General features: G+C 33.7%; 1 protein-coding gene across 1 annotated transcript in view; it reads left to right on the plus strand.

Moving 5' to 3' along the window:
• The window catches only part of LOC114337291 (uncharacterized), a 253,577-nt gene that overhangs the window by 81,370 nt on the left and 156,610 nt on the right, over positions 1-15,597 (plus strand). Inside the window, exon 2 of the mRNA XM_050648395.1 lies at positions 6,386-6,682. Coding sequence (XP_050504352.1) covers positions 6,386-6,682 — 297 coding nt within the window. The remainder of the gene's footprint in view (positions 1-6,385; positions 6,683-15,597) is intronic.

The raw sequence follows: 15,597 nt of genomic DNA on the forward strand, positions 1-15,597 counted from the left end.
CTATAAAAAAAAAATGTACTAAATATCACAAAACCAGTCTGTCTTTAATACGAGCACAGTAAATGTTCCCAAACAAACCACTCTTTCCTAATCTTGAAGTTGATGTAATGAGCACCCAAGGGTGCTAACTCTCGCTAGCAGCTGTCCTGCTGGAGGTACAGGAGAGGAAGACTGGTAGAAAGCAGCTGAAGGTACTCAAAACTGTTGGAAAGCAGCTGGAGGTACTCAAAAAAAAAGAAAATGTGGAAATAATCCAGGCTGGTCGCCTATTGATTGTTTCTCTCTGTGTGGTCTGGCCTTGGTGTTGTTGTAGGGTGGCTTTAAGATTTCATGGTAGGTGCTAAAAAAAAACACAGTGTGGTGTTACTACCAATCTACCAATGTCAAAAAAAAGAAGCAAGAGATACGAGGAGGTGTTTTTATTCCTATGGGAATAAGAAGAAATAGGTCATTAAGTCCAAAAACTTGAATGACTAGACAGCTTGACCTTTTATCAGGTTGCTATCAGATGACCTTGGTCAAATAACACAAGTAATTTCCAATTGAAATACAAAATATAATTACTGTGAAAGAATATTTTATTATAATATATACACCGGTATATAGATATATTATACAAGGATAAAATATAGTAAGACTAAGCGATGGATACTTATTTGATCATCGTTCAAAAGATAGGAGTTCTGTAGACTTGAAAGGAATATAAAAAATGGAGTTTAAATTAGCTCTATTTTCCAACTGGAAGCACAAATTAACAACGAATATTGAATTATCTCTAGATGAGTTTGATCCATGAAAATAAAACATAAAAACCATGAAAATAGACTATGTGAAACTTAGTTAGCAAATGTCAAGGACTTCCAAAATGGCTGAATAAAATACTTAATAAAATGTGTATTTACCGGGGTAGAACTCATTGGATATAGTATGCTCTAAAATTCTTCAAATCCACTGCTGCTGGATAACTTCACTATACTTTTATTGTAATATTTAATCAATTTGGAACTGAGAATTAGAGGTGAATAATTGAGTCTAATGACCCCGCACACTACGATTCAGACCGAACACTCGAGAAACAATGGCAATCCAAGGCTCACGTTCACAGCTGAATCCTTCGTACCCCTCTACTAAGCATTGGCTGTCAAAGTGGGGAAACCAATGTTGCCACGTTTTAAATGTGACGTCATCAAGCATTTAAAAATTCTGAGATGGGTTTAAGTTCTATTTGAATAAACATTGAAAGAAAATAATTCTGAAAATAATTAAATAATATTTTGGATAGTTAAATAATATCTTCCCCTCAATAATCGATTCTATAAGGGGCGGAACGTCACAGTGTGTTGAGTAAGTGTCTTGTTACTTTGCAAAGTCGACGTTATTGTGAAAGCATGTATTTTGATTTTTTTTTATTTAACTTTAAAATTTTAATTTTAAACTATCGATGATATTTCTAGAATAAAAAAATGTTTATAAAACTTTATATACTCGCATTATATTGCTCGCATTATTAGAATTCGAAATATTTTTACGTAACTTTATACTTACGTATGAAACTCACAATTAATAATAATTAATTTTTTTAAATATTCCGACAACTTAGTTCTATAACACAAAAATATAATAAATTAATCATAAACAAACACCACTTCCCTATAGATCAACACTAACGAATTCCAATATCTTAGAAAATAATACACTGCCGCACTGAACAGATATCGATAGAGATAACAGAACAATTAAGTATATTCAAATGGGAAATAAGCCACAATTTTACCTAAAAATGATTTTATTAACGTTTCGACGCCCAAGTCGGGTGTCGTTGTCAAAATACAAAATAATACTAAATAAATAAAAATGTTGTTGCTTAGTAAAAAATTCTTCTAATATTTTATTTAATCTGACTCATTTATATCGGCAAATCAGACACGTATTATTCATTTTAAAGTAGACGACTTTAAAATGATATTGCCAATATTGATGAGTTGCGTTCCTGGGACGACTTTACTAAAAGATAGTTCATTCGATTACATGAAATCAATCCCAACTCAAGAATATCCGCCACAAAAAAATCATAGCATTTAATCTGTCTTTAAAAAGGCAACCAAATGCAACGGTGGCACTGAAATTCTCGCGTTAGAGATTCCATAGTAAATCACGAGGGAAAACCAGGAAAAACCTCGTGATACTATCCCGACATCGTAAGTATTTGGGTTTACATTTAGTTTACTCTCAAAACTAATACCAAATTCTGACTTGATATTTTAAATTTTAAATAATACTAAAATACTAAATATGTACTAACTCGATATGTTACTGATTTACTAATTGTGGTATTTTCTTTCTTTTGACTTCCTCCTTTAATATGGGTAACCACATCCTACTGCATTCTACCGAGGAATTTGCGACACAATTGGTTTCATTTAGCATAATTAGAGCCGCTTCTTTGATTTTTCTCTTTTTACTATCTGCTTCTTTTAGGACTATACTTGAATCTCTTCACTGAACTCTATGTTCATTATCCCATGCGTGTTGACATATTTTAGATCTATCAAATTCTCTATTTTTTATATAAGACTGATGTTCATTTACTCTAACGTCTATTGGTCTTGACGTTTCACCTATATAAAATTGTTCGCATTCACAAGGTATTTTATAAATACAATTCTTTTTTCTTTCTTGTTCACTGTTAGGTTTAGTTTTAGATAGAATAGATCTCAAAGTGTTTGTTGTTTTGAATATTGTTGATATGTTGAATTTATTTCCTATTGTTTTACGTTTCTCGGATAGTCCTTTTATATATGGTATTGATATTTTCCTCGTATTATTTCTTGTGAATGTTGTAGGATCCCGTTCTAAGTTGTTCTGTTCCATTCGATCCAATCTTGACAATTGAATGGAACAGAACAACTTAGAACGGGATCCTACAACATTCACAAGAAATAATACGAGGAAAATATCAATACCATATATAAAAGGACTATCCGAGAAACTTAAAACAATAGGAAATAAATTCAACATATCAACAACATTCAAAACAACAAACACTTTGAGATCTATTCTATCTAAAACTAAACCTAACAGTGAACAAGAAAGAACAAAGAATTGTATTTATAAAATACCTTGTGAATGCGAACAATTTTATATAGGTGAAACGTCAAGACCAATAGACGTTAGAGTAAATGAACATCAGTCTTATATAAAAAATAGAGAATTTGATAGATCTAAAATATGTCAACACGCATGGGATAATGAACATAGAGTTCAGTGGAGAGATTCAAGTATAGTCCTAAAAGAAGCAGATAGTAAAAAGAGAAAAATCAAAGAAGCGGCTCTAATTATGCTAAATGAAACCAATTGTGTCGCAAATTCCTCGGTAGAATGCAGTAGGATGTGGTTACCCATATTAAAGGAGGAAGTCAAAAGAAAGAAAATACCACAATTAGTAAATCAGTAACATATCGAGTTAGTACATATTTAGTATTTTAGTATTATTTAAAATTTAAAATATCAAGTCAGAATTTGGTATTAGTTTTGAGAGTAAACTAAATGTAAACCCAAATACTTACGATGTCGGGATAGTATCACGAGGTTTTTCCTGGTTTTCCCTCGTGATTTACTATGGAATCTCTAACGCGAGAATTTCAGTGCCACCGTTGCATTTGGTTGTCTTTTTAAAGACAGATTAAATGCTATGATTTTTTTGTGGCGGATATTCTTGAGTTGGGATTGATTTCATGTAATCGAATGAACTATCTTTTAGTAAAGTCGTCCCAGGAACGCAACTCATCAATATTGGCAATATCATTTTAAAGTCGTCTACTTTAAAATGAATAATACGTGTCTGAATTGCCGATATAAATGAGTCAGATTAAATAAATTATTAGAAGAATTTTTTACTAAGCAACATTTTTATTTATTTAGTATTATTTTGTATTTTGACAACGACACCCGACTTGGGCGTCGAAACGTTAATAAAATAATTTTTAGGTAAAATTGTGGCTTATTTCCCATTTGAATATACTTAATTATAAAAATGCCACAAGGAAATAGCTTCAGAACAACGATAACAGAACAGATAAGAGAATCGTGCTATTAGACTTAGAAAACCGACGTAGGTTTGTCAAAATGACAGTGACTATTTCTATGTTTCCTAACTAGTTATTAGTTATATTTTCGATTTCTTGTTATAGATAATCAATTTTAGTAGTTCCAATATGACACAATTCTTAAAAATACTACATCAAATATTATACAAAAAATGTGAATGGGACATCGGTGATTCTCAGTTTGGATTTAGGCAAGGTTTAGGAACAAGAGAAGCAATAGTAGCAACACAGGTGTTGGTCCAAAATTGTTACGATAAGAGGAAGGACGTGTTCCTGTGTTTTTTAGATTACGAGAAAGCGTTTGATCGTGTCCAACATCACAAGTTAATGCAGATCCTCAAGAAGCTTAATATAGACCAAAAAGACATAAGATGCATTGAAAACTTGTACTGGCATCAGCCAGCACAATTAAAAATAGAAAACTCTATATCCAAACCCATACATATAAGAAGGGGTGTTCGGCAGGGATGTGTGCTTCCCCTCTTTTATTTAACATTTATTCGGAAGCCATATTTCAGGAGTCTTTGGAAGATGCAGAGATGAGAATAAAAGTGAATGGGGCATTGATCAACAACATACGATATGCTGTCTTAATTTGTGACAATATAGCAGATCTTCAACAACTTGTCACTATAATCGGAGAATACAGTAAGCGAATGGGATTAGAGATTAACACCAAAAAGACCAAATTCCTGATCATCTCCAGAAACTTGGATGCATTTAAAAATTTCACCATAACACTGAATAGTAAGTCCATTGAAAGAGTGAGCAAATTTAAATACCTGGGAACGTGGCTTTTTTGAAGACTGGGCATCGGACAGGGAAGTAAAATGTCGCATTGAGCAAGCTCGACAAGCTTTCGTAAAATTCAGGAAGGTACTGACCTGTTCAGTGTTCGATCTTACACTGAGACTAAAGGTAGAATTCCGCACCAAGCAACCGAGACAGGAGACCGCGACAGGCGACAGATAGGTCGCGATAGACGATAGTTGGTCGCTAATCTCGGTCGCGGGCTGCAGCACTACCCTGATATAATTGCATTGAGAGCAGTCGTGGGAACACGTCGCCTGTCTCCTGTCGCGGTCTCCTGTCTTGGTCGCTTGGTGCGGAATTCTACCTTTAGGTTTACTAAATGCTACTTGTGGTCGGTGCTGCTATATGGCATAGAGGGCTGGACACTCAAAACGAGGGATATAAACAGATTAGAAGCCTTCGAAATGTGGCTTTACGCCGTATCCTAAAGATACCATGGAGGGCGAAAGTCATAAATGTAGATGTCCTTAATAGAATCAATCAAGAATGATTGATTCTTTTCTAAAATATCAAGAAAATAAAAACGGCATATTTGGGTCACATCATGCGAAACGAAAAATACCAGTTCCTTTAACTTATAATCCACGGTAAAATTGAAGGTAAGAAAGGAATAGGAAGCAAGAAAATATCCTGGCTCCGAAACATAAGGCAATGGACACGGATTAACGACATACAATCTCGGATACACATTGGAAGAAACAGAGAATTAATGGAAAATGTGATCGCTAACATCCATTAGTGGATTTGCATCTAAAAAAGAAGAAGAATATGACACAAAATCTAGGCATGGGATAAAAAAGTTTATTTGAAGAAAGTGTATTATTTTGTTCTTCTTAATTGCGGTACACACTCGTTTTTGTAATATTTTATTTAATTATAGGGTAATTTCCACATACTAACATATTTCTCAAATTGGGCTCTGTACCGTCATTCTTTACTTATTGCGAATATATGTGACAAACATCTCAACAAAATATTCAAAATTAAAGCTGCAATCTTAGAACGCGTTTTCCGTTTTGATGGCGCGCTAATGTAGCCCCTTAATAAATAGACCGTAAATCCACAAGGAAAGTAAATTCTATAGCTGGCTGTATACCATAGATCACAAAAATAGTAAAATTCGTCTTTGTAAAAGGTATATTTAAAAGTCCCTAAAAAGTGTTACTTCATAAAACAAAACGTTTTTCGGAATTAAGATTCCATCATCAGTGTTTATCACAGGTCACATTACATGTTTTGAGCCACAAATACATGTGGCTAATATCATTAATTTGAACTTATACATTGGCTTCGTTGATTATGAAGTCATTCGACTCTATAGAACTTTGGGCAATAGAGAGAGCTATGAACAACTGCAGGATAGATTCCCGATAAAGAATGGATTACAATTGCATATCTGGAAAAAGTCACTTTTTTAGAGTAGGATTGATGTTCATCCATAATTATATGACTTTTATTTGTTTCAGGTGCTACTGTCTTTGACTGCCCCTCTACGGACTTGAAGTTCGAAAAAGTGCTAGGTCTGCGTCCGTCCAACTCCACCCAAGCAAAGCTCCTTTACCAGTTGGAGAAAAACACTCCTTGGAAACCGATAACAGCTGAGTGTATATCCCTGTGTCAATCGAACAATGACTGTGCTAGTTTCGTATTATATTACAGTACCTCCAAATGTTACTGGTATCGAAATAACGTGAATATTGTAGATATACAGAATGTCATCGACGAAAATGTGTCTTGGTTCGTCAAAAAATGTTTGAAAACAAGTAAGTACTTTAAAATTTACTTATATATGATGAAGCTCGACAATTTCTGATACCTATACTATGTGATATCCGAGATTTGAATATCCGTCAGAAAAATCAGATCATGTGATTTGTCTTAAAAAAAATAACCACATGCAATCATGACAGTAAAATTCTCCCATTACCCCGATTTTCCCCCACGTTATTGATCATATTAAATCATGAGGAAAATAAACAAGAAAAAACATGATGATACTATCCCGACGTGGTAAGTAAACTGCTCGTCAAAAGTTAGGGATATAGAAAATTATGCTGATTTTCATAGTTGATTTTTTCGCGAATAGACGGATTCCGCTAGTTGTTTCTATTTTAGATTTTTCTTTAGTATTTACACAGTTGTTTACTCAAACTTATGTTTTGTACTTTTACCGGGTGGAAGAAAAGAAATGTTTTTCTTATGTTAAGTTTGAGGCACCCTGTAGGGAGAACGAGGTACAAATGTGAGTATACATCAGAACCATATTGTGGTCTTATGTTTTGTGATCATGTTGTTGTTTGAATGTCCCTGATATCTTTAGAAACAAAAAGAATAGACGGTTTTGTAATTTAACATTTGTTTTAACCGAAACAAAAGTTTGAGACACCTTGTAGTGAGAAAAATGCACAAAGGTGAGTATACCTCGATATTATATTGTAGTCTCATATTTTGTGAATATTTTATTTTTTATTTTCCCTGATATCTTTAATAACAAAGAAACTAGACGGTATTACTCTTTAATATGTATTTCTATGTTTCACATGTGTGATGTGGCGCAAGTCGTCAGTTAAAACACATTAAAGAGTAATACCGTCTAGTTTCTTTGTTATTAAATATATCAGAGAAATTAAAAAAATAAAATATTCACAAAATATGAGACTACAACATAATATCGAGGTATACTCACCTTTGTGCCCTTTTCTCAATACAAGGTGTCTCAAACTTTTGTTTTGGTTAAAACACATGTTAAGTTACAAAACCGTCTATTTTTTTTGTTTCTAAAGATATCAGGGACATTTAGAAAACAAAATGTTCACAAAACATAAGACTACAATACGATTTCGATGTATACTCACATTTGTACCTCGTCCTCCCTACAGGGCATCTCAAACTTAACATAAGAAAAGCATTTCTTTTCTTCCACCCGGTATAAGTACAAAAAAAAGTTTGAGTAAACCTTGGCATAACTGTGTAAATACTAAAGAAAAATCTAAAATAATAAAAAAAATAGCGGAATCCGTTGATCTGTTTACGAAAAAATCTACCATGAAAATTCAGCAGAATTTTCTATATCCCTAACTTTTGACGAGCAGTTTATTTGGTCTTATATTTAGTTTACTCTTAAAATTAACACCGAACTCTGATTTTACATGTACATATATATTATTTTAAAACGTGAATTATGTATCCTTGAAATGTTTTTGGATATTCCTAAGTTAAAGTTGATTTCATGTAACCAAATGAACTTCTTCTTCTTCGTCTAGCCATTCACGTTCACATCTGAACATAAGCCTATTCAAGTCTTCCTTTCCATTGTTTTTTATTGTACGCTACTTGTAGCCAATTTTTCCCGGCAATCCGTTTCAGATCGTCTGTCGATCTTATAGGAGGTCTTGAAAATGAACTAACTTCCAATAAAGTGGTCCCATGAACCCAACTCATAAGTATTGGCAATATCCACCAGAAAAAATTTCCTGTAGCTAACTCTATACCATAAATCACAAAAAAAAATTAAAGAAAAAATCCTTTATAAAATTTATATTTGCTTAAAATACCCTCAAAGGGCCACATCTATCACAAAACGTTTTCGATCTATGTAAATCGAAACAAAGTAGAGACAGTGGCTTAGCATGTGATCGAAAACGTTCTGTGGTAGATGTGAAGCTTTGATGTTTTTTTTTTATAAATATACCTTTTATAAAGGATTTTTTCGTTAAATGTTTTTAGTGGCAATATAGCGTTCCATGATAAAAACCAATATTTTCAATGCAGTAACTCAAAAAGAACTTTATAGCACAAACAAAATAGAAACTACCAGAATATTTACTGCAGTATACAAACTATAGTTTTTCCCTCCCCTGTTAAAAACTTTGTCAACTACCTATTAGTTATCACTTTTGCCGTTTTGTTTTACTCACAAAAATCTGTAGGATGAGCAACTGTAAAAATTGAATTGAAATTAAACGACGACATGAATTGATTTTTATCAAGTTTTTTACGTTATAAAAATATCCCTAGTGGTAGAGGAGCCCAAGCTGAGATTTTGCGCGTTACTCGAGCGGCTCAAAAAATCAAATGATGAGAAACCTTGTACTCTCTAACGCTTTGGCCACACGGGCGATTTATTACGGCGCGATAAGTTACGGCGCCCTTTGGTTTGACTACCTACTCCACCAATTTTAGATGAAATGATTTCATTAAATTGGTGGAGGAGGTAGTCAAACCAATGGACGCCGTAAATTATCGCGCCGTAAAAAATCGCCCGTGTGGCCAAAGCCTAAATGTACCACTAGCCACTAACATATAAGTATGGAATTTTAATACAGGGGCGTGTGTTGGGGACAGTCCGTAAAAGAAATCTATTCTTAGAAAAACTCGAAAACATCATATTAAGATAAGGTAAATTAAGTACATGAAGAACAGTGTATATTTCAAAAATCTAACGATTTGAGCGGGATGTAATAAAATGGGCGAGTCACAAAGTTTCACAAAAAAAAGCTAATAGTTCGCGAAATGAACATCAGATCGGAATACTGAAAAATACGTGTTCAATATTTTTCAAAAATCTATGACACCAAACACCACCACCCACGGAGGCTGAGTGGGGGTTACTTAGAAATCTTAAATATGAACCCCCATTTTTTTATTGCAGATTTGGATTCCTTACGTAAAAATAAGTAACTTTTATTCGAGACATTTTTTCGAATTCTGTACAGATGGCGCTGGAATCGGAAAAACGATTTTTGTAAATGGAAAATTAAATTAAAAAATGGAAAATCCTCACTAAAATGGAAAACCTAACATTTTTTTGGTTTTAAGACCTAATCTTCACAACCCAATAGGTCCCCGTGACGCTTTAGTATCTTCAAATGTGTATATTTATAATAATATCACTACTTCGCGTATATTATAAACGGGTATTAAAAATTAATGATACATCTAAGTCGAGAATTCGATTTTCTGACATTGAGATCGGTTATATCGAGTTTGGTTTGAAATATTGAACTGGAAATATGATATTCGTAATCTACGTAAAGAAACACGTTGAATTAATATGCCTTAAATCGAAAATTCTATTTTTCGACTTTGAGGTCGGTGATCTTGAAGATAGTTTGAGATATCGAAATGCCGTTTTCTGATTTGGATTCAGGAGACAAAACTACATACGAATCCATCGGTAGATCGGCTTAAAATATTGCAAGGGCGGCGACGCACAAACGAACGATGAACGAACACAACAACAAACAGACTTTGGGAATTTATAAACGAAAACAAAAAAGTTTTCGTTGAAAATCCACCATTAAGACGTATCTCAGTTTGAGACAAGTATGTATTTACATAAATTTCGCGCATATCGTAGTTTTCTATTATTAAAAACTTCCTTTTAAAGCAATGTATGCATTTAGTTCATTGTCATGATAATTTCCATGAATGTTTTATTTATTTCACGTACCGAAACTAAAAATATTATCGTGAAAAATTCACGAAGGTCGAGTACATGAATAATTAGCCCAATGCATGAGTCAGTAATAAAAAGCTCGTGAAAAAAATACTGTAAACAGCGTCATTAACTTTGTAAAAGAATATTTTTTTATCGTAATTATGATGTTAAGCTAAATATTGCATTTAAATGAGAGGAGGTATAACCTAACACCTAACCTGTAGATGTTCTAAAATATCTAAGTGCATTATTAGTCCAAGGCGCATCTATTTTGAGATGGACGTTGAGAGGTGACTCATATTTTTTGCAGAAATTGCTTGAAAATAACTCATATAATAATATTTTAGTTATCCTCCCACTCAAAAAGGTCCGGAACATTGTTTAAATAATCAAAATATCCAAAAATGAAGGAAAAATTCGATTTTTTTCGTCGTTTTTTGATTATAACTTTTAAAGTATTCACTTCCACGAAAAGTTGTACTGATATAAAAGTTGCGTCATTAAATTTTCTAAAAGATAGGATTCGTTAAAAATTTTAAAAATTGTCACCCTTGTTGCGAAATAGCAATAATTGCGAAAAAACGATAAAAAACCAATTATTTGCATTTTACATTTTTCAACCATTTATGCTACACTTAGGACCTTTATATTTTACCCAGAAAAACTTTATGATATAATAAAACAATACTGTTAGAGAACTGTATTCTCCACCCAAATAAATTCTATTTCATAAATAATATTCATACCACGACGCCTCTGAAAAAGTCATAAGTAATTTTATTACGCAGTGCCTGAAGAAATCTTCCAAGAATGTTAATCTCCGCCTTCTTTTACCCAAAGCACCCCAACGGAAAAATTTGTTAACGGGATGCAAGATGCAAGGGCAAACAGCAGTCAACTATCAACATTCCTTAAGAACGCACGCAAAAATATTTTTCTTTTTCATTACGCTTGTTCGAAGAGTATTCTTCACGCGGCAATTTGCATAAAGCCGATAAAGTGTAAATAATATGTGTTGCGGCGCACTTTTACGGTAAATAGTTGTTAACTCAAATGTTCACATATAAAATTCGATTTCTTGCCCTTTTGAACTTCATTACAGTCATAGCAAAATAGAAAGTGTTTTATTTACATAACCAATTCAACAGGCCAGAATTACACCATCTTACGGTTCATTAAAAGTTCTCCTCTTAGCTATCGAAGGCTTAGCGGCACATTGAACTTACTGCAAGTACAAAACGCTGGAAAGAGACATTGGAACTACTTCAAACTCTCCATGGAGGAATGTTGAACACCGGCGTCCCTTCATTTTGTTCCTTCGAGCCCGGATTTTGTTCCTACGAGCCGAAACTTGGCCCTTAGAGCCACATTTGATCCATCGACCGAACTTTCCTGGCCTAAAAACACTGGATTCAAGTTTCTATCTAATTCTATTATTTTGTTAAAAAACATTTCTGGCTAATGCCAACTCTTTCTAAAAGACATTATAAGTGTCGCGTTTTTCGGATATTCTCGTCGAATAGACAATAATTCCAAGAGACAAAGTGATTGCGTTATTTATTCTACGGACAACTAAACATTCTGTGAACAAAAACAGTGATAATAGTTTACTTCAAGAAGTGGTGTTCAAGGACTAGCTGATTCCAGGAAAAGCAGCCCACATTCAAGTACCAAGAGCCCAGGGGTGACGTACAAAATAAACTTTTCTATATATGTAAATTCAAAAAGTTAATTTTCAAAGATCTCTTGCGAAATGATACTCTAATAAATAAAGTTAAACACTGTTTAAAGAACTATTCAGGGTTGAATTTTTGGTTTAATATTGCATGCTTGTTAAAAATTCAAAAATAAATAATAATTTCAGTCAAAAATAAACAAATTAAAGTTATTACAATGAGCAAAAAAGGTTTAAATAAATTATTAAACAAAAAGCATTCCATTCTAGATTCTGTTAATAGAATTCAAACGTGGCTAGAAGCAAACCACGACTCGGAAAAAGATGTTTTCTCATTCAAAACAAGAGAAGGTAGATTAAAAGAAATTTTCTCTGACTACAATAACGTACAGGATGAAATTGAATTCCTGGACGATTCTCAAAAATGTGATCGTGCCATATTTGAAGAAAATTATTTTGCGGTTCTGTCAAAAATACAAAATTCGATTAGATCATTGGATATTACCAATACAGGGAGCGTCGCTGCCGCTAAGCAAGTGGCCGTAAAATTACCCGAAATAAGTATCTGTAAAGTTTCCGGAAAAATAGGCGACTTCGAAAGTTTTTTTGAGCTCTTTGACACACTGATAATACAAAATCAGTCCCTTTCTGACATCCAAAGGTTTCTTTATTTGAAAAGCTACCTACAGGATGATTCTCTAAAGTTAGTGGATTCTTTGAAAGTCACAAATAAAAATTTTTCGATTGCTTTAGATATTCTAAAGAACCGCTATCAGAATAAGGTCACAATCATAAATTCTTATTTAACAGAAATTATAGACATTCCTACACTGAGAAACAGCTCACAGCAAGCCCTCAGAAATTTTCTAACTACCGTAACAAAAAATATGCAAATGCTAAAAAATTTGCAATTTTCAAGTGCAGAGCTCATTGATATAATTTCAGTTTTCCTGCTAGAAAGCAAATTAGATTTTTCAACAAGGAGACTTTTTGAAACGGAGCGAAATCATTCAGATGTACCAAAATTAGATGTTTTTCTTAAATTTCTTGAAAAAAGGTGCATTGCTCTGGAAAGCCTGGAAAATACAAATCCTAGGCAAGCCAAAAACGTAAAAGTTTCACATCCTGCATCCAGTAATAACACATCAGAGGATTCAGATAAAAATAATACGTCAAATAATTTAGTTTCTGATTTTTATTGCATTTTCTGCAAAAAACAAGGTCATAAAATTTACAAATGTCACTTTTTCAAAAACATTCAGCATGATGACAAAATAAAATTCGTGAATTCAAAAGGTCTCTACGTAAACTGCCTAGGTAGGCATAATTCTAAAGATTGTTCATCAAAACATGCATGTACCGTTTGTAAAAGGCGCCATAACACAATTCTACACATTCTGGCACCAAATAATAATTCGGGTAAACATAATACTTTTTCTACGACCCATAAAAATGAAAGTCCGTCTACTTCTACAAATTCAAATAATTACGAACGCGAACATTCGTCAAATTCAAACTTTCAAGGTCCTTCGTTTCAAGGGCAAGAACATTTACAAATTCCTTTTCTGCTTTGTCCGTAAAAAATTTAAACATACTTCTAGCTACGGCCAAAGTCACAATTTTCGACAAAAACGGGAAACCTTTAACGGCCCGATTGTTACTCGATACGGGAAGTCAAAATAGCTTTTGTACCCAGTGTCTCGCTGATAGGCTGGGCTACAAGCCATATGACATATCTCTAAACATTTCTGGCATAGGCCAAAATAATTCGGTTTCAAAAAAGATGGTCAACATAAAAATGCATTCTAACTATAATAAAAAGTCTTTCAAAATTTCATGTGCCATCTTAGAAAATATTACTTGCAATCTTCCACAGTTCCGCATTCTTACAAAAAAATTACCAATTCCAAGGGACGTTTTTCTCGCCGACGATTCATATTATAAACCTAGTCAGGTAGACATCTTGGTTGGGGCTGATTTGTACTACGACCTAATTCTTCCTGACATAATTCCTCTGGGCCTTAGGCTTCCAATTTTGCAGGCTTCGCATCTGGGGTACCTAGTAGCCGGCGTGATTGCTCCTCACTTGACGGCACCTACAGTAGCAAAGAATGCTTCTGGAGATGTTGCTCTACTTTCTACGTGTAGCACAGACGAGCTGCTCACAAAATTCTGGAACATGGAAGAACTTTCTCAAAAACCTATTCTGTCGGACGCTGACGAGCTGGCCGAACAAATATTTCAAACTACAACAAAGATCCTTGAAAATGGACGCTTTGAAGTAGATATTCCATTAAAAAGTGCACAAGAACACCAATTACTGGGTGATTCATTTTCTATAGCAAAACGGCGTTTTCTGTCGCTCGAAAATAAATTCCAAAAAGATAAAAAATTATTTTTCGAGTACAAAAATTTCATTGACACATATATTTCTTTAGGGCATGCTGAATATGTACCTCTTTCGTTCGTAAATAAAAATTCGGACAAAAAATATTTTATTCCACATTTATGTGTCATCAACGAACAAAATAAAAGTACAACTTTGCGTGTTGTCATGGACGCTAGTTGTAAAAGCTCTACAGGAAAAAGCCTGAACGACATTTCATTAAAAGGGTATCAGGTTCAACCCGATTTATTCGACATTCTGGTTCGTTTCAGGCAATACAAATTCATATTTTCCTGTGACATTCAAAAAATGTTTCGACAGACGTGGATCAACAAAGATCAACGCTTTCTACTTTCTACAAAATATTCTGTGGAGGGACGATACCCACGATTCTATCAAATGTATTCAATTAAATATTATTACATACGGGACCAATAGCGCCCATTTCTTGCGACGAGAGTGTTGCAAGAAATTTCAAATAAAAATATAAAATTCAATTCCCATTGGCCTCATACCTTCTGGAAAACCAATTCTACGTAGATGATGGTTTATGTGGGTGAAATAATATTCAAGAATTGCTCGAAATACTTCAGCAATTAAATTCTGTTCTAAACCGCCATGGGTTTACTTTACATAAATTCCATTCAAATTCATCCATATTCCTACAACAAATCAACCCAGAACATTCAAAAAATACTACTCAGGAATATGACCTAAATTTCGATTCAACTTCCAGTAAGGTTCTAGGCCTAAAATGGGACCCTGCGGAAGATCAAATAACAATTTCCGTCCCCGAAAATAATTTCTGCCCACCAATAACAAAAAGAAAAATCCTATCTGCGTTAGCGCAATGTTTCGACCCTCTGGGACTCATCAATATTGTTAAAGGCAAAATGCTTATGCAGAAACTCTATCTGCAAAAAATTCACTGGGACACAGAAATTTCGGACAAAACTATTCTAAACGATTGGAACAACTTTCTACAGGACTTGTCACAATTAAAACAATTAAACATTCCTCGTTTCTATTTTTCTGAAAAAATAATTCTGAAGGTTGAGCTTCATGGATTTGCAGACAGCAGCATGGCAGCTTATGGCGCATGCGTATACCTAAGAACTTTCTATTCAGATGAGACCATCTCGTGTGCATTAGTTTCTTCCAAATCAAGGATAACTCC

Source organism: Diabrotica virgifera, chromosome 4 (assembly GCF_917563875.1).
Source record: "Diabrotica virgifera virgifera chromosome 4, PGI_DIABVI_V3a".
Taxonomy (NCBI): Eukaryota; Metazoa; Arthropoda; class Insecta; order Coleoptera; family Chrysomelidae; genus Diabrotica; species Diabrotica virgifera.